The 26,497-nt window shown below is 32.9% G+C and overlaps 1 protein-coding gene across 2 annotated transcripts in view; it reads left to right on the top strand.

The window, feature by feature from the left end:
• LOC110021301 overlaps window positions 1-25,942 on the top strand; it is a 31,661-nt gene extending 5,719 nt beyond the window's left edge. Inside the window, exons 2-3 of one of the 2 annotated variants that reach the window (XM_020719741.1) lie at window positions 5,319-5,763; window positions 24,733-25,942. In XM_020719741.1, the coding sequence (XP_020575400.1) occupies window positions 5,730-5,763; window positions 24,733-25,484 (786 nt within the window). In that variant the 5' untranslated portion in view covers window positions 5,319-5,729 and the 3' untranslated portion in view covers window positions 25,485-25,942. The remainder of the gene's footprint in view (window positions 1-5,318; window positions 5,764-24,732) is intronic. The other variant, XM_020719740.1, reaches the window with a different exon arrangement.
• Window positions 25,943-26,497: the final 555 nt, after the last annotated feature.

Genomic DNA, 26,497 nt, shown 5'->3' with positions numbered 1-26,497 from the left:
CCTCTCTCATAATTATAAAGTACGACACATCAACTTAATTCCTTTATAATTTGCACACTCTTGTGCATCCCCTTTATTCTTAAAAATGGAGATTAAAAAACTTTCTCCACTCCTTAGGTATCTTTTTAGTTTTTAAAATAACATTAAAGAGTTTATTAAGTAAAGAAACTCTCAAATCTCCTAAATATTACCACACTTCAATTGGGATATCATTAGACCCTACAGACTTTCCTCCATGGTTTTCTTTAAAGCCTTCTCAACTTCTTTTTTACTAATGCAACGGTAGAAACAAAACAAACGGTAGAAACGAAACATTTTTTTTATTATTAACAATATTAAGATCACTAAGGTCGATTGTATTTTCAGAAAATTCATTAAAAAGTTTATCAAAATAACTCACCCACCTATGTTGAATTATAAAAAATACTCACCCACCTATGTTGAATATCTTTTTCCAAGAAAACACTTTTTGATTTTCATTTTTAATACACTTTACTTAAGTCTTTACTTTTCTTTTCTCTTTGTTTGGCTAGTTTATACATATATTTTTCACTCTCCTTAGTGTTTAATCTATTATAAAGGTCACTAGCATCACAAATTGTTCTTTTAGACTCCCGACGAGCCATTTTATATTTTTCCTAATTCTATATGCTTTTACATTTAAACCAATTTTTATAACATAACTTTTTTTATTTTATCTTTTCTGGCACATTATTATTCTACCACCAACTATTTTTATTTATTAAAATTTTTTCGTTTGATTCCTAAATATAACTTTTGTCATTTACACTTGTTTAATAGTATTTGTACTTTTAATTCCAAGTCCCATAAAAAACACTAACATGTAAAAAAAAAATTGCAAAATCTGGATTTTCTTAAATCAAACCATCTGAACCAAGCTTAAAATAGTAAACCATCTTATTACTCCATTCATCACACTAGTTTTGTCAAAGATGACATTTTAGTTTACCCTAAGCTCACAAACAGCTATTTTTATTTTGTGTGTGTGTGTATGTGTGAAAAATTCTTAAATGATGCAAGCCTTGTCATTGAGATAGCTTTTTTTTTTTTGCGCTATGTTTAGTCAATTGTTTCCTCCATTGACTAAGCAGATTAAGATTCATGACAAACCACAATGACAAAATTATGAAAGCTTGAGCAGGTTTATCATCATTTCTCTATCATCCACTATAAAGTTAATGAAGTTATATTTTTTTCTCTCTTGAACTAAATTTCATTTACTTAGTTTACCAAAGAACTTTATTCGGAGTGTAGTGAGGGGGATAGTTAATCATAGACTAGATCATAATTTTCTTACAAAATAATGAGAGATAATCTCTAGATAGTGTTTCTCAATCTATCTTCTTAAAATTTAACCAAAATTAACTTGTATAAAATTGCCAAATGGCAATTTTGTTGAGCTAAGAAATGTTTTTGCTCCAAACGAAGTTGAGAACAATTTTAATAGTAACTGTCACCAAGCATTGGCCTCAATTCGTTTGATTAATTAGTTGATCATTAACTAGATAAATTTCATTTGTCTACAATTCTAGAGAAAATGTCTTAATAAGTTCATTTCCCTAGGCAATGATAATTATTGATAAAAGATAGGTTGGAGCTTGTGGGACAATCGGAGTTGCATTAAAACAAACCTTTTGCCATTGAGCACATCATTTGGTAAAATTTCACCCTTTTATAAGTTGGTTGAAGCGTGGTTATCTTAAAATTTTATTTGCAAATGTTCATTCTTCTGAGTACTTCAATATTTTCTCGAATGAACTTTTTTTTTGTATACTTGTAGTTTCGGCTTCTTGGACACATCTCATATTAATTGAGATAATAACTTTGCAGAACAACATAGTCCTTCTGCAAATCATCTCTTGATAGTTTTCTTAAGAGCTGACCTGAGGCCTTCTTGAAAAATCTTGAGAGTTTTCTATAATCATTGATTTTGATATATGGATGATTGAGCTCACTTTAAAGTTTGAACTCATTTTTAATTTTGCACAAAAACCGTCCAAAATAAAGGTTAATATAGATCAACACAGTATTCACAAATCATAACATAAAACTAAATTATTATAGATTTGCATTGTCACATACATCACAAGCCTTGATACTAATTATAGCATCACTTTGTAATGAATTACGTCTTGTCATTGCCATATATAAATTAGCAACGATATACATTTTTTACCCTGGCACACTGTTGGTGATATGCATGGGATGCTACCACATATGTGGCTTAATGATCATGTAAATGTGATCATGAGGAATAATATAATATATATTGTAGGGTAGCTTTATATTGTCAAATAGGTAAAAACTGACTTGATTTACTGACCAGTATACCTTATGGGTTCAACCTAGTAACATAATGTTTAACCCATGCCACTAGAATTGAGTCATAGCCTATAAAAATGGACGGCTAAATACCAGCATTAGAACCTATGAGCAGCTGAGTGTATTTTAACTTTGGAGGGAATAGGCTAGCTCCCCACTTCATTAGTGTGGTATTTGATAAGGCAAAAACTTCTGTTCAAATAAGTATTCCCTAGTTAATTTAATTATTTCTAAATAGTTAGGGAATGTTTTGAAATTTTCTAAATGGCTGGAAAATACATAAAAATTGTGCACATGAACATTCGACATAATAATGTTCCTAGTTATCTATAAGATGCTAAAAACATAATTTATGCTACTAAATATTTATATAGTTTTTTTCTTAAAAAAAAAAGAAATGCATGCATGGTGTAACTGCTACAGTAAGTTGAATGTAATTGTAGCAAAATGACCATATGTCAAAAAATTTCTCCATAAGATATGCTCATAATAATTAGAAAGATGTTTCTTTAACATTCTATAAATAATCATAAAAGGCTACTTGCAAAATTTGAAATAAATATCAAAATAAATTCTTAAATCCCAAAATTAATTGCAAGATTTTGAATTTTCTTGAAATGCTTTCTTATATTTTTAAAATGTATGAAATATTCATAAAAAGTAAAAAATCTATATTACCAAATTATAAAAATTTTAAAAATTATTTTTTGTGAGCTAAAAGCAGTGATGTCTTCTAATTTTATAGAATTTTAATCTATTCTTACAATTTGAAATTTAAAATAAATAATAAATGCATTACAAAATTTAGATAAGCGGCAAAAGTTTTGTAAATTGATTGAATATTCTTATAGGTGAAGGGTAGGCTTTGGCAGTGTAAAGATATGCTTAGAATTTTATGAAATATTTATTTATTGTAAAACATTTTAAAATGCATGAAATAATTTAATGTTATTTATCAAGTTTACAAATTGATGGAAATTAAAAATATATTTAGAAAAATGGTTTATTACAACAAAAACAACAACAACAACAACAAAAAGCTTTTTTCCCACTAAATGGGGTTGGCCATATGAATCATTTTTCTCAATTGTGTTCTATTGAGTATTTTATTTTCATTTAGTTCTAATAATTTAAGATCATTTTTTATACAATATACCCAACTCTTTTTTATTTCTACCTCTACCTTTTTTAAATTAAGTCTAATTTAAAATATATACTCTTTTAATGTGACCAAATAATCTAAGACGACTTTCTTTAATCTTGTCCGTCATTGGTGCTACACCAACTCTTTCATGGATATATTCGTTTCACATTTTTTCTTTAAGTCTCCATTTGGGGTAGTTTTTAATGTTATTTATGTGTTGAAAAGCGCTATCATCAATGTTTGGGGAGCGCCTTTTGCACTGCATTTCGGAAAATTGCATCCGTGGAAGTCGTTTTTCTAATGAATGGGAAGTGCCATGTTCGCTGTGAGTTCCATGATTCTAATGAAAAAAAGATGATGCTGATCCAGTACGTGAAATTATCTGCCTAAACCTCAATATATCCATGACATTCATGAAAAAAAATCTTTAGGGCTTTTCTTGATCAACGCCGGCTGAAGCTCTATGCACACATTTTCTTTCCCATCACTATTTTTGCCTTTGATTCCTCTAGGTGAATTTCAGCTTTGCTTTCCTTACGTTCAAATTGATTTGAAATTTTTTAAAAATTTTCATGCATTTCTGTTATGCTTATACCATTTACTAGTTGCTTGATTTATGTGATTTGAGAATTTGATTAGTGTTTGTAAATCGATTTTTGTGAGGAGTAATATGTAGAAGCTCTTAAGGGGTTGGGATATTATGCATCAAGACTTATATTGTGTGCAGGACATTCATAGTTTTCATCCCGTAAAAACTAAATGTGGACATTGATAGATTTCATGCTATGATTTTATTTATTATGGATGGAGGGTTTGTTTCCACTTTCTAAATGGTGCTCTTCATTGATAGCATAAATTATTATTTAGGTTAGATTTTGGTTGGCTCGCCTGGTTTGAATGTATACTATGAGAGCATCTTTTATCTTATGGGTCGTGAAATGAAATCATTAACGTATTAGTTATATAATTTCTATGGATTGCATATACATGCTCAATATATTTGGGCACTATCTGACCTTCACTAACTTTGTTTTAGGTTTTGTCGATTATTACCTATCATATGAATAAAGTGTTTCACATTTGAATGGCTTGCCAAGTATGCATGCAAAAAAATATGTAAACCTTGTTGTTCCTCTTATTGGAACGCAGATGAGGAATTGTTGTTGAATTGTTGTGCATTCAATTTAACATGTTATACTACTTCATATGGTAATATCATAATATATGGTAATTATAATGTGGGGTCGATCGTGTTATTTTGGATATCTTCAAAGGTATAAAATTTTGTATAGCTATAATGTAAATTTTTTTTTACAAATAATTCAACCGATTACTAGCTACGATTCATTTAGAAGTCTTTAGTTATTTATTATCATTGTATTCATTTGGTATTACTAAAATCAGAATTATTATGGTATTTAGTTGTGGTGATTTGTGATTACTGGTTTGTCGTTTACTTCTCACATTTATCACTTAATCTTGTTCTTAAAAATATTTTTTTACTATGATTTCTTAAACATATATGTTGCACTTCAGCTTGATTATTTTCTCATCTTATTCTTGAGCATAAACTTGTCTTCTATTGTGAATTTCATAAATCTATATTACACATTTCTTAGCTTAGATACTACATATCTTACTCTTATGCATATTGTCTTATATTTTGTTTATCAACCTACATGACACACTTTACTTCAGATACTGCATAATCTTACTTCTGTGAGTACTGCCTTTTAGTATTTATATTTTGCAGCCTATATGACATACTCATCTTTAGATACTATCGGATCTCACTCCTAATCATATTCTCTTATACCATCTTTTTTGAAAGGCATTTATGGGGCGAGCTCAGGGTGCTTCTCAGGGGCAGAGCATGAGCCAGTTCACCCCATGCCAATGCGAAGGAGCAATCCTCATGAGGCTTACAAACCGGAACATCTTGTACGTCTCGAGAGCTCAGTTTGTACCCTCATGGGGGCGTACGACCCATTATTGATAAAAAGGAAAAAACCCTAATTTTCCAGACATACTCAAATCATACCGATTCAGGCCTCTCCCACAACAAAAGGTGATCCCGAATCCGTCTGCTTTGTTTCTCGCAGAGTTGCACGGCGAGGATCTCGTATTTATCTGCTTCGTCTGTCGTATGCATAAGATCCGACAGTTGTCTTCTTCTTCTCTCACACGCAGACGATCCAACAATAGAAGATCCTAGAGCTGCTTCATCTCTCCCGCAAAGCGTATGCTTCGTCTCTCCTATAGTCGAATTTTTTTTGGTAAGAAAATAACACACTAGTTTTAATGTTTTAGGAGGAACTAATCGATTATTTCACTGTAGATACAATGAATTTACTGTAGCTACAATAATTTCACTGTAGCTAGAGTAAATCTGCAACTTTGATTTCTTTTGATCTGATTTATTTTCTTAATGTGTAATACTAGTTATTAACTTGTAATGAAATGGGGGATTGTGTGACCAGTAATAGTCGCAGTAGCGAGGAATTTGCATGACAATGTACAATAATACAATAATCACACCCAATAAAATGTATTTTAAATGTAAGTTTTGCAATCAAGTATGTCGTAGAATAATAAATAAAATGAAACAATATTTTATTAGCACGCGCAAGAGCATTAAGCCTTGCACTAAAGCCTCTACTGAAGTTCGAGAGAAATACAAGAAAACATTAGAAGAAGATGCAAAAGTTAAAGCATAATGTGATAGTATATTAAGTGACATTAGAAGTAGTGCAACAAATATTTGTGAAAGTCAAAATGCTACTAATTCATCATTACTGGACTCCTCACATAGGACACAGAGTTAGAGGTCCAATAGATTCTTTCACCTCACAAGTTAGGAATTCTACTCTAAATTTCAAATGGAAAAAAGATCGAAGAAAAGAAGCATGTAATGCAATTTGTAGATTTTGCTACTTAATCTGATTATCATTTAATGATTTCAATGACCTATATTATATGACTATGTTTGAAGCAGTTGTTAACTTTGGATCTGATTTTATTTTTACCTACAATGCATGAATTAAGAATTTGGATGCTCAAAGATGAAGTTGCTAGAATCAATAATATGTTAGAGGAGCATATGAAGCCATGGAGTAAATATGGGAGTTTGATTATGTCAGATATTTGGACAGAAAAAAGTAGAACTTTGATTAATTTTCTTGTTAACCTTTCCATTAAGATTGTTTTTCTTAAATTTGTGGGTGCTTCAATACTATAAGGAGTGGCGATTTATTGTTCACTTATTTGAATGACGTGATTGAGGAAGCAGGAGGAAAAAAATGTGATATAAGTTATAACAGATAATGGGTCAAATTATGTTTTGCAAGTAAAAGTTAATTAAAAAAAATCTACATTTTTATTGGACATCTAGTGCAACACATTGTATTGACCTAATGTTAGAAGTTATTAGGAAGTTGAAAATTTGTGAAACCGCATTTGTAAAAGCAAAACAATTTGTTAAATTCATTTACGGGCAGACATTGGTTCTTGGCTTGATGAGATCTTTTGCAAAGGAGAGGAAACACGTTCGTTCAACCATCACATGGTTTGCTATTTCATATTTGACCATTTAAAGCATTTACAAACAAAAACAATCACTTCAGACAATGTTTTCTCCTTTGAAACTTGGTGTTCTAGTCAAGGTGCTAAGAAGATAGTAGGTATAAAAGCTCGAGCTGTTATTTATTCGATCTATATTTTTGGGGTCATCTTGCTTACTGTATCAAAAGTGTTGTACTGCTTGTAAATGTTTAAAAAGAGATTGACTTAGAAGAAAAGTCAACCATGGGTTATATTTATGAGTTAATGGATTCAACAAAAGAAAATTTTCTTTTACTTGTGGCATAATGAAAAAAAGCATGAACCTATTTAGAAGAAAGATGATGTAAAACTGGATGTCCAACTTTATAAACCACTAAATATGTATGCTTATTATTTGGACTCTCAATTTTACTTCGAAGTTAATTTTTCTAATGATGAAGAGGTGAAACAAGGGATGATTACTTCTTTGGAAAGAATGTTGTATTATGAAAATAGCCTTAGAGTTGATATTCAACTAGACTTTTATTATAATTTAAGAGAAGATTTTGGGAGTGAGTTTTTATGAACTTAAGAAAGTTAAAATCTCATGCTGATTGGTGGATAAGATTTGATGGGGGAAATGCCTGAGTTAATGAATTTTACTATTCGAGTTCTTAACCTCACCTGCAGTTCATTTAGATGTGAAACAAATTGGAGCAATTTTGAATCACTAATAATTTATTATTTCTTAAAATTATTATTATTTGCTTTCATAATCATGTTTTAAAAATAATATATTTTTTTATCTTAGATTCATACTAAGAAGGCAAATAGGTTGGAGCACAAGAGTTTGAATGTTGTAGTATATGTAAGATTTCATATTAGATTGAGAGAGAGAAGTATACAAATAAAATAAGACTTCGATCTAATATTCATAAATGACAGAATCTAATGATTAGTGGATTGTTGAGAAAGAAGATCCATTGTCTTCATAAGAACCTTCTTGGGTGAATGAAGAACAAGTATTTGATGTTGATGTAATCAGAAATGTGCCAATAAATAATGCGAACGAAAAATCACAAAATATTACACAAAGAAGAAAATATATTTTTATAGCATCTCCCCATAGAAAAATGAAGTTGAATGAAAAAATATGTTTCATATTTATATTTAATTGTCCTTTATATAATTATGCATTCTTATAGAAAAATGATCCTAAATATTTACGAATGTCATTTTGTTTGTTTTTTTAATTTAGACAGTAATGATAAGAAGAAATAACTTGTTTATGCACCTTAGATTGAATATAATGATGACTTTAATGATGTAGATAATTATTGCAAATAAGATGAAGGGCATAGTTGTGATTTGGACACAACTAATGGCGAAGAGGAAGAAGATTTTGAGGATCAATTTGAAGAATGTGCACAAATTTTTTTTTAGCTCAAACATGCTTACTTATTTTATATGTTTCTATTTTTTGTTGAATTTTTGCTAATATTATGAGCATTTTAATTCCAAAAGATTTGTTTTGAAACTGAACGAGTATAATTTTTTTACTATTTCATAATAATTTTCTTATAAAGTACAACTAATTTATTTTTTTCTCTTAATATTTATATTTCATATATATATTTTTTATACTGTTGGGCTTATGTCTCATTCTGTAACATCTAAAACTCCTCACCCAATTCCCACGTCTTATATAAAATCTTACTTATACTCAATTTTTCTAAACATATATGACATATTCTGGTTCAAATACCACCTAATAGTCCTAATATATTGACTAACACCCGAATGCAAGTGGTGATCCTGAACGGGGCAATATTTGATAAATTGATCTAACTGAGCTCTACTTTGCTTGCTTGAACCTTTTAATTTTTTCTACACTTTTTTAATTAATTCTTACTTTATCTTAATTTGAAAATTTTTTCCAATATTTTATCTTTCTTTTTTACCATCATGCCTGTAAATTTGGAAAGTTTAGTTTATCTTGCCAACCTTTATTACAATTTATTACTTTAATTTATTGTAACTCACAAGATAGGAAAGCAAAATGATGGTGGTATATCGACCACATGAGAGAGGGAGTTTAAGATTATTTTTTGTGATTTATGCTTAAAGAAGATCAAATTAGTCAACATACAAGCAATACATTTTAATAAAGAAGGCTGACAAAATATACAAAAAGAATTCATTAAAAAAAGAGGAAAAGTATATAATAAAGCTCAATTGAAGAAAAAATGTGATCAATTAAAAAAAAATGGAAACTTTGGAAGGAATTAAAGTGATGAGCAATTGGATTATGTCGGGATCCCAGTAAGAAAATAATAGATGCATCCAAATAATGGTGGGGAGAGAAGCTTTTGGTAAATAGAAATTGTTGTTGTAATTTATTTTTTTACATTCTCAAATCATTCTAACAATGTTTTCAAATGTATAATAAATTTAGGTATTTTGGCATACATCTTGAGTTGGAGGACAAGCTTGATTTTATGTTTGTCGGTATTATAGTTACGAGCTCTAATGACTGAGCTACAACACATGATACTTCTCAAAATTTGGATGAGCTGAAATATTGTCTTTCAAATGAAGTCCATGAGGAATCGACCCGCAAGGTAGAATATTTTGAATCTAGTCAATCCAAATGTCGTGCACCACAATGCCAACAACCTAAAAAGAAGAAAAAAGGCTAATGCCACATTTTTAAGTGATAAAATTTCACAGTTAACTACAACTTATACCGGTATGACGTCTAGTGCTCACACAATTATATTTATTTTTTACAAAATTTTTAAATACCCAACTAAGTGGGAGGTTTTTATAACAATGGTTTGGAGCAGGGATCCATTACCTTTGTATTTCCTTAACAATCAATCTAGATGAACTTGTTGTAATAATTTATGGTGTTGTTATGGTTGTATTTAGAAGAACGTTTACATGAATTTCATAAATTTGTGTGCTTAGTGCACTAATATTTTATAGGTAACTGTTGAGAGTTGTGGTTAGTTTTGTATTAGGTCGCAAAATTTTAATGTAACTTAAAGTAACTTTATGTGCTCCTACATAATTTCTTAACATATACCTATAGATGAAATTTGTCCAAAGTATAATAATATTTTCAATAAGATATCCCAATCTGATAGGTTCAATTATCCATAGTTTAGTGGACTATGTAATCTTATGCATTTTCATTCTGCTTATCTTTGTGTCACGACAGGTATGAAGTATTTTGATGGATCCACCAATGAACAATAATTTTGATAACTACAATTTGTCTGGTCAATGAATTTTGTCGGTCTTACTTGTGTAAGAATCCATGCATGAAATTCTTCTTTGTAGGTGGCAAATAGATTGTTGAGCTCCTTGAAGGTCATCCACATAGAATTCATAATATGTTCCATATGTCCAAAAAATATTTTTTGTAATATGCTTGATGAATTGAAAAATCTTTATGGCTTGTATGGATCACCCATAATCACACCTATAGGAGTGTCAACAATTTCCTTATCTTTAATGTCACATAATGAATCGATGTGTGCTACATTCAAGCAATTGCAACACTCAATCGAGATTATTAGTAGGTATTATTAATAATGGTCTTAGTTTTTTGGTAAGATTTTCTTCAATTTTTTTCAAACCAATATCTCTCACTTTTGGGCATGCACCAAGAGGAATGCGTAACAATATCAGATACATGTCATTCTTTAAGATACTCATTAAATATTCTTTTTTACTTGACATGCATGTTTTACTAAAAATTAATTGTGGGAATAAATATTTCAAATAAAATTGTATAGAATTCATTGATGACGCACATGTCGATGCACGTGCTGCTAACAATGATATGATCACATATATCAGATCCTATGGATCCTTAACATAGAATATATTAGTAATATATGACTTCAAATGTATTTTAACTTCTTAATGGCAAGATGATAATCCAGTGCCCATGATATTCGTACATTCAAATTTACAACTTGGAGAAGTGAATATAAATTCCCAATGCCACCACCCACCCTCGGTACAATAATCAAATTATGAAAAAATAAATTTGATGCGATGTTGTAATAGTACTTACATCTAGAAAATTATTATCTCGTCGATGCAATATATCACATATAACGAAGTCTCTTAAAAGACATTTTCCAATATGAAGTCTTGATTTCATACACAACAGCCAAGTAGTTTGAGGTAGGAATAAAGTAGTTAACAAATGTCATTTATTATTATAGATTATAATTGAGAGAGCATTCTATGTACGGAAAGAAAGGTCATACTCTGAGATATAATAACATTTTTCTTCAAAAAGAAAGTAAAAATAGTCGCTACAACAGTAGCTATGCATAATTTTATACACAGACCTCTATCTCGAGAAGATGTTGATCCTATGTACATTCTTGTTGAAGTTTTCCAACATCGTATAGGACAATCAATGCTAGAGGAAGATTTGAGAATTAAAGATATTGAGATACCCGATGGGAAGGGTGTTCAGGAGTTGATTCAATATAGGGGACAAATCACAAATATTTTAGTGAATGCGTCAAATATCTGTAATTGATCAATCGAGGGAACAAATTACAGATAATAGTAGGTTTTGATAACATAGACTTTTGGAGTGCCTTTCGGGATGAATTCTGGTTTTTTGTTGAGATGGATAAAAAGTTATTGGTTGATGCATATAAATTGTAAATGCTATATTTTTGTGGATCCTAAGAATCTTTCCTTTAATGATTTTAGCCCTACATATTTGAATGTTTGAACGTGACAATTGATCATGTGCAATGACTGTAAATAAAGTGTGATAGTTATATGATGATGATGTTTTCTTTCTTTTATTTAATAGATTTTTTGATTAACAAGGGTTATATCTCCAATTTAGATTTCATCAAACTGAATGAGTGCTTTGAGTAAAATATATTCGCATTTTTTTGTAGGCAGGGTTATGTGTAATAAATGCTTTCATGTGTAACGTGCATGAGATTTTTTGAAACAAAATTAAACATGTGTACCCTTTTTCTTTTGAACCTAATCCTGACACTTGATTGGAGGTTATTCCTATGAAATATATATGGATGAGGTTATTATGTATACATATATGTAAGTCTGTGATGATATACATATATGTTTAGTTGATATTAAATTATGAACAAGTGTTTGTTGTATAAATACATGTATGAACATGTTGAGTTTGCTCATAATTTGATGGGGCTATTCGGCAATCGCGGATATGTTTTTTGACTTTTTTTCTTTATTGTTTTAAAAATTTTGAGTTTTCGCCCACTTGGATGGCCTCTTGGGTGACCGTGGGTTTGTTTTTTTTTTTTAAGAGGTCAATGATGTGTCATATGACCTAAGGGATTCTTCTTGATGGCCTTACTATAACTATGATTTATGATATGTGTAATTTGGTATTAAGGGCTTTAAGACAACTAAGATTCTCTTCTTTATAGGTCTATTGCCTTGTTATGATAACATATTTTTTTTCTCTTTTCATTTACTCTGAGTTTAGATTATTTTTTTAACAATCCCATTATAGCAGTTTTATGTTTAATTTTTGTTTTCTTTTTAGTTCCTCATTTTAATACCAATCTAAGCTTACACTATAGATTATCAGGAAATATGAGCCAAGTTATTTTATTGGCTCTAGAATTTTGTGTTGTAACGGTCGTATGCAATGTTTTATATGCATGTCTCAACAAGAAGCTATTTATGAAAGAAGATTTTATAGGTATCCGAAAGACGGAACACTTGATGATTGTGACCTTTTTAGATGGGCTGAGGACTATGAGGAGCCCACTTCAGATAGGGGCAACATATGAAGAGTAACTTTGCAAATGAAATTTCTTAATAGGCTTAATCATTTAGAAATGAAAGCTAATATTATAATAATGTTGTTTGCTATTTTGATTTCAATTTTTATGTTATTTATTAGTGTTAAGTGATATATAACTCTTAATATAATATTTTAGACATCAAACTTGTGTTTTTTTTTGTAAGTGCGTTCTGTTGTTCTGTTTGAATTGTTTCTAAAACTATGTATTTACAACTACATTCTGCATGAGCATGTCGGTCAACTTTTTGATTTTGAAATTTGATTTAAATATATGAAATATATATAGTTTAGGTTTTGAATGTAGTGTTTTAATTCTTTTACAAAAATGAGACCAAATGGATCTCATTTGTCCAATAGTTTGCATAAGTGTGTCCGATACCTCAAGTACTACACCCTCCCGAAAGATAAATGTGTACCTCGGTGATAGACCCAATCCTGCAAACTAAGAGATTTGTGACATCCGTTTGGTCTGCGAACCTTTTATGTGTGACCGACAAGTTCTCCTATTTAATACAAAGATTAAATAGTGTACAAAGATTAAATAGTGTTTATTTTACCTGGGTTCCAAGTTTCCTATAGAGGCAAGCCCCTAATTACATCCCAAATGATTGGAGTCACTTGAGAAATTTCTCAATAATGATCAGATGTACTAGTCTTCAAGAATTTGATGTTTAGGTTTTCACAGTAGGATGTGGAAAGACAAGTGGGAGTCTCTTAAATAGGAAACATTTATTTTCAGGAGTCTAAAAGAAGGAAAAGATAGGGGATATCACAGATTCTGAGGAGAAAATTTCAGTGACTTTCCAAACTATCATAATGTGTGATTAAGTTTTAGAGACGATGTTATTTAGGCGTTTAATCCTGTCAATTTTATTGTTTGATACTTACATTTGCATAATATCTGATTATGCAAATAACCCACAGAGATAAGAGGGTTTACGTCGTGTCACACGACAACCTCAGAACCTAGGGCGAGTTAGGACTTATGCTGCACAACATGGTTGTACAGGAGCCTAAAGAGTGTGTGAGGATTTATGTCACGCTGGACGAACTATTTCGAAGTCCTATGAGTTGTTATTTAGACTAAGAAAGAGATTGCTAAAGAAGATCCTCTTGCTGCTCGGTCTGAGTTCCTCGTCGTGCTGCCCACGAATTTAGCTCTGAACCTTCTGTCGTCGCGATGACTCAGGGTTTAAGTATTAGAGATTTGGTGGTTTGTGTTTCACAGTTTTGGTGTCAAAGTTTGGTTTTGTCTTGTTTTTGTTTTGGTGTAACATGCAAAATAAACAAATTGCAGGTAAACAAAAAGTACTTGAGAAGTAAAAATACAGTAAAGCAAAATGTTGTGGATAAACTGTAAAAGCGTATCTGGGCATCTGCTATTGTTGCGTGATTAATATTGCGAGCATAATATTATTTGCAGCAGATTTAAATAAGCTTGCAAGAAAAATAAACAAGGCGAAAAAACCCAACACAAAAGTTAGAAACACGAGTTGTAGAAATCACAAGCAAAAGAAACTCATAGTCACATACAAAAGACCAGGACTGAGTGTAAGACATTGGTAAAAGTGGGAGAGATCAAAGCTGGACTGTGTGCTTCCCGATCTTGAACAAGAGTTATCAGCCCGACAGTCTACGGAGGGCAGTCCTTAACCTTAATCCAAATGATTAGTTGTGGACGTTTATAAATTTTCATAGAAAAATTAATTGATTTTCATGCAAAAGCTGTTGTTTGAGTCTCTTTTATGCGGAGTTCTTTTTAACATGCAAGAGAGATTTTTGTCTATTATATTTTTTTTGTAAATATTTTGTAAAGTCGTATAGTCTATAGGCTAGTCAATCTCATCGTGTTAGAACAACTTTCAAACTAACTACTGACAACCTAAGAGCATCGAGGGCAACGATCCCACCAAGAATTGGCGAATAGTATCATGGATCATTTCCTCTCCCTTATTGAAGATCCTTGAGGTAGGAGATATTATTCTAATAATCTCACTTCGTATCTCTTGTTTAAGCACACATAAGCAATGTCGTCATCGCCCTCGCCACTTAGACCCTAGACTTATCCTAATCCAGTGATCCATATGTGGCATTGACAAATTTTCTTAATTGTCGGGAGGATTTGAGTGTAATATCCAAGCTCAAATCCCGGTGCACTGAGTTTCACTGTAAGTTAAGTCATTGCGAGAATTCCACTATTGATTTAATTAAGGAAACATGAACTACATCTCGGTGCATTTTCATGTATAGTGTCTTAATTAGTTTGTGAATCCGGGTCAAGTGTCAAGTTTCTTTATTTATTCAAAAACTAGGTGGATGAACGCTCACTTAATGTGTGCTCCTAAAATCTAGGAAGCCTACTCTGAAAAATAAGTGGATGAACTCTCATCTAGGGTGTGCTCCTAAAATCTAGGAAGACTATACTGAAAAATAGGTAGATGGGCTCTCACATAGGGTATGTTCCTAAAATCTAGGAAACCTACACTAAGAATTAAGTAGATGAGCTCTCACTCCTAAAATCTAGGAGGCCTACACTGAGAATTAGGTAGATGGGCTTTCACTTAGGGCGTGCTCCTAAAATCTAGGAAGCCTACACTTTAACTTGTGCTTAAAGTGGTTTAAAGTGTTCTACCCTCAATTAAGTGTTTTCCAACTAATCCTTAAATATTTTTAAGTGTCTTCCAAGTAATTAAATCAGAAATTACTATTTTTTGACTTAACCATTTAACAAAAATAACAAAACAAACGAAAGAAAGGTTGACCCACTTCCAAAACTAACAAATCCAATGGGGAAATAGCAAGTGAATCAACCTAAAAACGTTTAAATGATGATCAAGTGAAACCCAAAACAGTAAATAAAGCTCCCCAAATCCAACACCAAAACAGTAAATAGAGGAGCTATCAAAATCAGCCCCAAAAAAAGTAAATAAAGCTATCAAAATCCAGCCCCCAAAACAATAAATAGAGCTGTAAATACAGTTATCAAAATCAGCCCCAAAATAGTTGGCAAAACTCTCAAAACCAGCCCCGAAACAGTGCCAAAATGGTGTCCAAACGGTGTCAAAATCACGCCAAAATTAACCCACAAAATCAGCCCACAAAAATGCCCCAAATCAGTGTTTTAAAGCTTCCGAAACAACACATAATTGAGCTCCAAACAACAATTTTACAAGACCCAAACAACAGTTAATTATGCTCCAAAACAGTTGGAATGTTGGGTTGTATAAATACAAAAGTAAAGTTCAGGTGTAAGACATGTAAATGCTTAGGAATCGTTTGGCATGAATTGTAACATCTCGTGGCGATATAAGCTTTAAGTTTAGGTGCTATTTATGTAAATACATGAGGCAATTGAGTGGTATGTATGTAAATCTTCCATACAGTTATCCCCTTGGATGCATTCCTTTCTTATGACTGACTAAAGGTTATATTGCATGAACAGCAATGGGTAAGCTTGTTTTAAAACCTTTATAACCAACAGTATGCACAAAGAAGAGTTCAAAGAGTCTTCTAATTTGTATGCCACTCAGGTTGGTTTCTATAACCATCATGGAAAATATTATTCCCGAGAAACCAATGGCACGCTCATGCATGAGAAATGGATATGCGTGTAGAGGACTGTGGGCTAATACTAAAGCTGTAATGAGATGGAAATAGCATTACTCATAGCAAGCAAGATCATCAAGTATAGCAGGTGAATGGATCTCATATGGATCTCATAATTCTCATAATATTCTCCAACCATATACCTAGAGGTACAAATGTCGACATGTTGAAAGCAACAGGCAGTAAGAATCCATGAAATAGGACAGCTATATAAATTCGAGTAAACCATCCCGCAAATGACACAAGGTAAAGCAATTAACATTCGCAGCGCAGTTAAATAGGGAAAATCAAACCCAAGGTCATAGAGATCACTCCAACATCAAAACCCGAAGTCTAATAAAAAAAAAAAACAGGAAACATCACAACAGTTAAATGAAAGCCAATCCCAAGGTCACTGAACTATAATGAGAGCTTGATTAGTTAAAAAAATTAAAGCTTGGCGCTAGCAAGATAATTACTGAAGATGAAATGCTTCATGTTTCATGCTCCTCATCAATAATCATATATAGATAAACTCCTAGGGGTAAGAGATTGATTCTTTTTTCGCAACCAGAACCTTTAAAAAAAAAATTAAATGGGTGAGTTTTGAGATTTTACCTGCGCTGGAAGCCTCTGTTTATGTCTTCAGCGGGGGCCGCTCCAACTTAAGTTGGAGAAGGGGGAGCCGAGCTTCGGTATTTCAGCGCAGAGGAGAGGTGACCAGGTGAGTGCTTCGGTGTAGAGAAAGGAGTAGGGCGAGAGGAAGAAGAGATGAATGCTTTCGGTGCACAGACAGGATCAAACCGATGGATGATGCTTTGGTGCGTGTGGGAGGAGCCTAGCGGGAGGAAGAAGAGGCAAATGCTTTCGGTTTGTGAGGGAGGAGTCGAATGGTTGTTCGGCATTCGAAGGGGTGAAGGAGGCGTTCAGTCAAAGAGAGGAAGAGGTGAGCAGGGGTCTCTGTGCCGAGGTGAGAAGGCGAGCGAGATCGGGAGGGAGAGGTGACGTCGAGCGAGCAGGAAGCCGACGAGGGTGAGCGAGAGTGAGGAGCGGGCGAGTGGGGGGCCTTCGGTCGAGTGAGAGGAGGGTGAGAGGAGGAATGCAAGGCGCTCTCGTGCGCGAGAAAGAAATAGGCGAATGGGAGAAGAAGCTCAGATCGCAGCTTTTCGGTGAAGGTGGGGAGAGGATCGAGCAGGGGATGAGGGAGTTCGGTCAAGCGAGGAGGCGAGCGAGCTCGAGAAGACGGGGAGGCGAGTGGCTTCGGTGCGTGAGGCAGAGAGGGGAAGAAGGCGAGCGCTTCTGTTCGTAGAAGAGGAGCGGGTGAGGCGAGCGGGAGAGCCGAATGATTCTAGGTTTCAGGGGAGGCCAACCGAAGAGGAAAGGGGGCGAATTGAATTGTATAGCCGAAAATTTCAGAGTCGCCATGCGAAGCATTCGCGTTGGCGGGGAATTGAGCCGCCTCAATTGGAAAATCCTAATTCTCAATTAATGTGAGATTAAATGTCATATTTGAAGTTCAAAAATTTTAAATTCAAAATGTTTAACCCTTGGTTAGCCCGAATCAAATCCAAGTTGAACTTGGGTTGAGCCTGGGCCTGCGCCCCGCTAAAAAAGGGGTGCATCAATTTTTGTCGTTTGTGTGCGCATGTAACCCTAACAATATGGGTGTCCTTCCTGACTTAAATTAACGTTCCGGACGCGACGGTGCAGTCCGTTTCGTCATCCGAGGTCGTTCAGACAAGTTTGCCGACGGTCGGGCAAAAAATGTGTCAACTTTGTGCGTGGTATAACAAGTGCGTTGCTGAGTCACGGTGGGTTCATCTAAGGTCGTCTGATCCTGTAGGAACTCATATTCGGGCCCTCTACATGTTGGCCCTTAGGCCTTGCAACTAGAAGTTGAGTGCTTGGAACCACTCATGCGAGTTCTTCACAAAATGAGCCAAGAAGTGGTTTGAAGTTCTACGGGAGGTGGCTCTATTGCTAGTCTGCTAAGATGGTTAACAAGGAACTCCTAAGGCTAGATTTTGGGTTCTGGGAGTAAGAAACTAAGACCTCACTAAAAATGAGGTCAATAGAGCATTATAGTTTTTATTTAAAAAAATAATTGCACAATAGTTTGACAGTTGAACTATCCAGACATTACTTAAGTTGCAGCTTCTTCTGACAGTAGCTTCATAACTACTTCTAACAACAGATTCATTGTTATTTCTTCAAACAATTGTGGTTGTCCCAAAAAAACCCTAAGTGTAAAGCCCATTCATCCACCTAAGAATTCTCATGTCAGCAATACTTAACTTAGTTCTATGTTTCTTATTTAATGGCCAACATTTTGCGCCATAGAGTATTGTTGGTATCACCACAACCCTATAAAACTTTCCTTTAAGTCTAGCGATACTTTTCTATCATACAAGAGGCTCGATGTATTCCTCCACTTCAAGCATCCAACTTGAATTCTACTAATAACATTCCGATCTATATTACCATCACTTTTAACAATAGACTTGAGATATCCAAAACCTTCACTTATTTTAATGACTTGACCACCCATTATTACAACCCCACCACTAGATCTATTACTACTAAAATTATATTTCATGCATTCAATTTTAAATCTTCTCAAACAAAAGCCTCTAGAGTTGACCTCCGTAACTCCAATTTTTTTCTGAACTCCTTCTCTAATATTATCTACTAGAAGAATAACTGATTAATACATCCTCTTCTAAATGTGTAGTAAGAACATTCATAACTAAAGAAAAAAGATATGAGCTTAAAATTGATCCCTAATTTAATCCAAGTGAAATAGGAAAACACTTGGTCAATTCTCCCTCTGTTCGAATACAAGTAACTACTCTAGTATATGTATCATTAATAAACTGAATATAAGTCATATCAAGGCCTTTTTTCTTAAAAATTTTCTAAAGAACTTCTTTTGGAACGTTATCAATAGCTTTTTCTAAATCAACAAAAATCATACGTACTTCGGTCTTACTTTCTTTGTACTTTTTCATCAAACATGTCAATGAATGTATAACTTCAACAAATGACTTGCCTAACATAAATCCATATATATTTTGAGAAATTGCATCGCGCCTTAACCGATGTTCAATTACTCTCTTCTATAATTTTAATGTATGACACATTAACTTACTTCCTCTATAATTTGCACTTTTATGCATCCATTTTTTATTAAAATCAGGGACCAAAATACTCTTCATCCTCTACTCAGACATCTTTTTAGGTTTTAAAATAATGTTAAAAAGTTTACTGAGCCAAGAAATTACGGTGCGGCAATGCACCGCAGCCCCAAACACACCTTATGTTATAAAAAAAAATGATCATATGATACATGCAATCAATCCTTCCAGAGTCAAAATTAGAAAAAATTGATTATAATACATATTCTAGAATTAAGTAGAATTAAGTTATAGCTGTCATCTATATTAATAGACAAAATAATTATTTGTATTTGTTAACTGTTTCATATGATCACCATGTATGTTAGCTCAATGGACAATAATCTTTGACTATATCCTACATGATTTCATCTTTTGTCTATTTCAGTTTTTTAAAATATAATGTTTTAAATTGGGCTTAATTCGAACTGAAAATTCCCTATTAAACTTGTTTTGAACACTCTTAGTATTTAGAAGAACAAATCAGAAACCCATTTGATTTGTTCTTTGGTTCACTAAATATTTTTGCTCACTTTATTAAATGCCATGAATGCCTTTTAGGCATTGCCCTTTCAAAATCTTCACATGGTGGAAAAAAAATAACCGAACTTAGAACTTCTATATACATGCAAAAATAGGATTATCAATGTAGACAGGATGAAGCGAGTTTCCTTTTTTTTACTTTAAGAGTAAAGCACAAAATGGGATGGCTGGTCACTAGGCATAATGAAAAGATTTCAAATGCTAGTTCTTATTCTTGCGATAGTGCTCTGGGGAGAGGATTGCCTTCGGTATTGATAGTCACTAATTTCTTGCTTCACAATTTACATGCTGGCATTGTTAAAAGATCAATATGATCACTACAAGCAAGCTTGTTTGTAGGTTTGTTGGCTTTGTAGTGCCCATTTTCCATGCCTCATTTTTGTCCATGAGTTTATTGCTGTGGTAGGATTGCACCCTACTCAAGGTTCTCAAGAATACTTTTTGTTGTTCAAATTTACATGACTTCAATAGAATTTGTACTAATGATGGAGGCATGGGCTAATTGTATCTACGATATCCTCATGACAAGGCCTACCAATTTCACCAAAGAAACATATGATGAATATTGTCTATATCAGAATTACAAGAGATAAAAAAAGGGGAAAATTGTAAGAAAGTTTTTCTTATTTCTCTTAATTTATTCTTTTGCAAAAATTCTCCACATTAAAAATTGCTTTAATTCAAGAAAGTCATTCCCAAAATTGTGCCAAAACTCGATCAAATTGATATCATTCATGTAGCATTAAAAATTCATTAAAAATTCTACAAAATTTTTTTATTTGAAATTTAGTGATTAATCTTATCACGGAAGACTCCACCTTTAGTTAAAATTTCAGCCCAAAATATAATATTTATAAATTTGAATTTTCTCAAATATTATGTTACCAGATTTCCAATTCCTCAAAATATTTTAGTAAATCAAAGAAAAGTCTTTAAAAAATAAATCTTTTGTTTAATCTATTTTAATTGAGCTATACGCCATAAAATTTTAGTGTAAATTCCTAAAAATGTTGTGCTAGCAATTGCATCTTTTGAGCTAAATTTTTTACTCTAAAAATTTCTAAAGAAAAAATTCTTTTACCAAAATATTTGCAAATTTGGTAGGGTGTCTCCCCTCACTAATACTTACTTTCAATAAAAAATCTCACATGAAAATTCTAGCATTCCAAACTAATGAATTTTCTTAAATTTTGTCAAGTGCCCGGTCTCTATTTTTCACCCAAACGTGTTAAAATATGCAAAATTCATTCTTGTTTATTGATTTTTTAAGACATTGAAAATTATGAATATTAAAATCAATTGTTGACTCTATTACTCCAAACGTCAATGTTTATTCTAATTCCTTTAGAAAGAGGATAAATTATTCTTTTGGGACGCGGATAAACTAATCACCCTTCAAGGCCAAATACTTGGAGTTGTTTTTCTAAACTTTTTCTTTGAAATGAGGTCAAACTAATCACTCTTTCAAGGCCAAAGCTTCATAAGTTTGTCAACCATGGGCTAAAAACACAAAATCCTAACTTCTCAATACACCCAAATTCTACTCAATGTGAAGCTAAACTAACCATCCTTCTAAAATTAAATAGCCAGTATCTCACTTATGAGAAGAGGTTAATCCCTTTGGGGCAAGTCTAAACTAATCACTGCTAAAATCAACATCCATACTCCAAGTTTTTTTAGCACACGAATAAAATATCACACTCTTGGATGAGGCTAACAGATGCCTCACTTAAATTAAAAACTCTACAAATATTGTATGAAGCCTAATTCCCAAAATTCTAGTTTCTTCAGAAGGAGGTTAAACCAGTTAGATCTTTTATCTTTGCTTTCGAGGTAAGTTTGACACATTTGGTCAACCCTAATATGACTTATGAAGATCAAAATCTGTACTGCAAGAATGAGGTTAAACCATCAGCATAATCTGATCTCACGTTTTCAGTTTGATAAGGTTGGGACTATTGGGTTCTCCCAAAATGCTATATCAAAATCAAAATTAAATTTTACCTTTTTGACTTGTGTTTTGCTAACATCATGATTGGATCTTTCGTATTCACTTCAATGTGGTCGGCTGGTTCAATTCTTTTTGGAAATGCTACTACCTTCAAAAAAAAAAACAGATCAAAAGGTGTCAATCCTCTTGAATGCCTCTAAAATGAGGTTAAACTACAATTACAGACTAAAAGATTGACGCAAATATCCTACTAGACCTAGAGCCCAAATTCAAATCATCAGTGATTGTACTATCGACCCAAAACATTTCCCCTACTTAGGTCAAACCTTAATATCCTAGTTGAGTCATTCAAATCCGCAAGCCACAAAATTCAGAGATCACAACCAACACAATACGTAGCTCTCAGAGTGTTGCACTATTAGTTGAAAATGATTGCTTTTATGGATTAATCAAATTAATATTCATCTTCAATAAAAAATAGATACAACTATCCCAAAAGGGTTGCCTAAATTTGGGAACATCAAGAATTAAAAATCCTCCAAAATAAAATACCAAATAAATCCTACATAATCACTTAGTATCAGTCTTAACAACTAAGGCTGATATGAGTTAATATTCTCAGATGTTTCTACATCATGATGATTGTTGTGTTGTTATCTTTCAATCAAACAGGATTGCAGTCTATCTGTATAATTAATTTTTTGGATTGTCCCCTTGTGAGCCTTCTCCCAATTCTCAAATAGCCAATGTGCTCAACGCCTATTTTTTTCATATATAATAAAATGCCTCACAAAATATATAAAAAATCTAAGATATGCCAAAAACAGCTAAAAGATGCCTCACATCATAAACAATTCTGCGAAAAGACAATGTAAAATATCAAAATTTCCTTGGTACACTATGCTGGCTGTGAGAGCCAAATTTAAATCGCACTCAAGCTTATGAAGTGTAATTTCGTATCGAACATTACCAAACCAACCCAGCTTAAACTTTTATGCCACTAAAGATAACCAATATTCTAACTAGATGGTTTAAAAAAAAATTCATATATCATAATATTATTACAATAAAAATGCTTTGGACAAGTTAATTAGTATTTTGGTAATAATATAAAAATTTCGCAATTTGTCTCATCCATCTAACTGTTCTCATCTTGGCAACACTTCCTTTTATGCTTCTCTTTTAAAGGCCAACATTCAATGCCATAGAGCATTGTAAGTAAGTCTCACCACCTGTAAGTCTCACCACCATCTTATAAAATTTTCCTTTCAGTTGAAACGGTACTTTTCTGTCACATCTTTTTTTCTCTAGAACCCTTCAAAGGATAGAAACGGTACTTTTCTATCACATCTTTTTTTCTCTAGAACCCTTCAAAGGATATCTCTTAGAACCTTATCGTAAGCTTTTTCTAAATCAATAAAATTTATATGTAGATCTTCATTATTCTCTTTGAACTTCTCCATCAAACCTCGCAATAAATGTATAGCTTTCATGGTAGACCTGCCCGGTATAAATCCAAATTGATTATGATAAATCTTTGTAATACAAAATTAAACATAGAATTTTCAAATTTATAAACAAAAAATACGAATTAAACATCCCGAATTATTAAATCAGTAAGCGAGTGGCACGTTTATAAATCCATCAATAGAACATTATAATAGCATGAAGAAATGTAATAAGTTTTCAGTGTTGAATTCAAGTAATTATCATTTGTAACTTGTAAGAAACATATTTAAAAAATACCTACTTATCAAGGATAAAAGAAAAGAATTCATGTGAGGAGAACCTGCAGTGTTGTGGATACGGAGGGATGGAAAACGACAGTCAGCATGCTGGAAAACTATAGCAATGGGGATTGATATGGCTAGAGGGAGGAAGAGCTTTGGATTGCCGCCTTTAGGCTGCTGCCAAAAAGATATGAATGCTTCTAGCAGTTTAAACCGCAAAAATGATATAGCAATGGCTATAACATATAAAATGACTGGTAAAACTGTTGCTATATTGGAGCGGTTATAGCAATTGCTATATCATCACAAAAGTTTAAACCTACATCGTTGCATTAGTTTTAACTGTTTCAATTATCACTAAAAATTAAAAAAAAAACTGTTTAAATTATCAATGTTTATAACTGCTGCTATTTTTTATCTCGTGGAATGCATTTGTTTTCAAACTGTTGGATGTAAGTGCTGTCTTACTTGTGCAATTGTAATAGTGGTACACATCATAAAAATTTACAACTTAAGTTTGTAGTCATAATGTTTTGGATGCTGGTACATCTTGGGATGCTAGACCTGATCCTTATTTTTGCGATTGTAAAGAGTGATGCCTAGCTTCTGTTGTATTGCATTCTCTTCCTTGCACTTATGAAAGGACCATATTGGATAGCTGACATTCTACAATTTTCCTTTTAGCTGTTGCTTCAAGCTTGGTTCAAGTGGAATGTGGGCCTTCATTCTTCTTTCTTTAGTTTGCAACATTGAAAAGTTTACTTTGATATTAGCATTTGTATATACATTTTCTTAAGTCACTTCCAAATGCTTTATGAATAATATGATGCGCTTGATATCATTTGGTTCATTCTATAATGGATCTTGCTTTTTCTTAATAGCTGAAAAGTTTAGGGAATTGGTTGGAGAAGAAGTTTCATCCAAAAGTGGCAAATTCACATTTTTGAACTGCTTTGATATGGGCTCTGGTACCTTTTCATGTATTGGAAAAGAAGGAATTAAGCTCTACGTCTACAACCTTCGAAGTAAACATGTTGAAAATGTAAGACAACAGGCGATTGAAGTTGCTTTAACTAATGCACTACAAGAAGGGCTAAGTGCCAGTGATGCAGCGAAGCAGGCACAGAAGTCAGGTCAGAAAGCTGCAAAGTTAGCTTCACGGCAAGCCAAACGTATCGTAGGTCCTATTCTATCCTCTGCCTGGGATTTCTTTGAAGCTGTGTATTATGGTGGCACTATGATGGAAGGAGTTCTTAGAGGGGTTGGCACCTTGTTTGGGACATACGCAGGTGGCTATCATGGTGAAGAAATTTTTGGAAAGTTGGGTTACCTGCTTGGAAGCCACTTGGGTAGTTGGGTTGGAGGGAGAATAGGCTTGATGGTTTATGATGTGTGCAACGGGGTTGCTCTCATTCTTCAGTTTTTCACATTTGAAGGAACTACTAGTAGTGATCTTAGTGCCAATGAAGATGATGTTAAAGATTCATACATCAATGAACAGAGCACTGATTTCGAAGATGCATCCGCTGTTGATCAGAACCCCGAATCATTCCGTGAGGACAGTGAGTACCGTGAAATTTCTAATGAGAACTCTGAGGACTCCAATGGCTGGGGATTCCTTTCCGGAAGATAACACAGATAGAAGAAACATTTATTTTTAACCGTTGAAGCTGAGCCCTAAGATGCTAGATTGCTAAATTCTGGTTATTTGTCTGTTAGGAAATGGGAAGATTTAGCAGATTCATGGGTATCGTTATTTGAGACAGTTAATTCACCGTCCAGAGTGATATGAGCACTTTTTGTCCTTTTTTCTGCATCAATTGCTTGCAATCTTAGCGTTACACCGGAAGTTTTTCAGCACTGCCATTAAACATATAGTAGATTGCAATCTTTGATAATTTACTACCCATGGTGAAATAATTGGAATTTTCTTGGTATTTTATAGACGAGAGGTTAATTTTAAGCTGTTTACAAAATTTTTAGTTTGTTTTTAGTGCTGAGAAAAATAGTTGGAGAGCTGAGATGAATAGTGATTACTTTGACTGCTCTCTGTTCATAATTCATTTTGATGTTTGACTAGGTTGTCTTTGATTTAATAGAGGGGCAGAATTTTCATTTTCACATGATTTCATTTGATTTATGACTAAATTAGGCAACATGAAGTCATTTATTGATGTGATATGTGTCAGAAATCTTCCATCTTATCTCATACAAGATTGTTTATGATTATGAACCATCTTTGTAAACGATTCATGATAAGGCTTTTTAAATATTATGGTATACATGCCATGTTTGGTGTAACGTCTGTTATATTATGAAGATTGTATGGAGTTTGCATTGATTTGTTTGAAATGTTTATATATATGATGGAATGAATGTGTGGATTGACTACGAAATGCAATGTGAAGATCGATATAACAACATATGAAACTAACAAATTATATGAATATAGTTTTTTTTATGTGGTTCGGTTAAGTTATTTATTACTAACAGGAATCTTTGCACATAATGAAAGCAAGTACTATATTTTTTAGAGGTGGGAAAATCTTTGCATCACCTTTTATCTTCAGAGAACCTATCTTGTATATAGGCACTTCTTGGTCTCCATGTTCTCCACAAGAACCCCTTTCTGAGTATCCACAAAAA

This window comes from Phalaenopsis equestris, unplaced genomic scaffold, assembly GCF_001263595.1.
Source record: "Phalaenopsis equestris unplaced genomic scaffold, ASM126359v1 Scaffold000131, whole genome shotgun sequence".
In the NCBI taxonomy this organism is placed as follows: domain Eukaryota; kingdom Viridiplantae; phylum Streptophyta; class Magnoliopsida; order Asparagales; family Orchidaceae; genus Phalaenopsis; species Phalaenopsis equestris.
The sequence above is the reverse complement of the archived record's forward strand: the minus strand, read 5'-3'. Positions and strand labels throughout refer to the sequence as shown.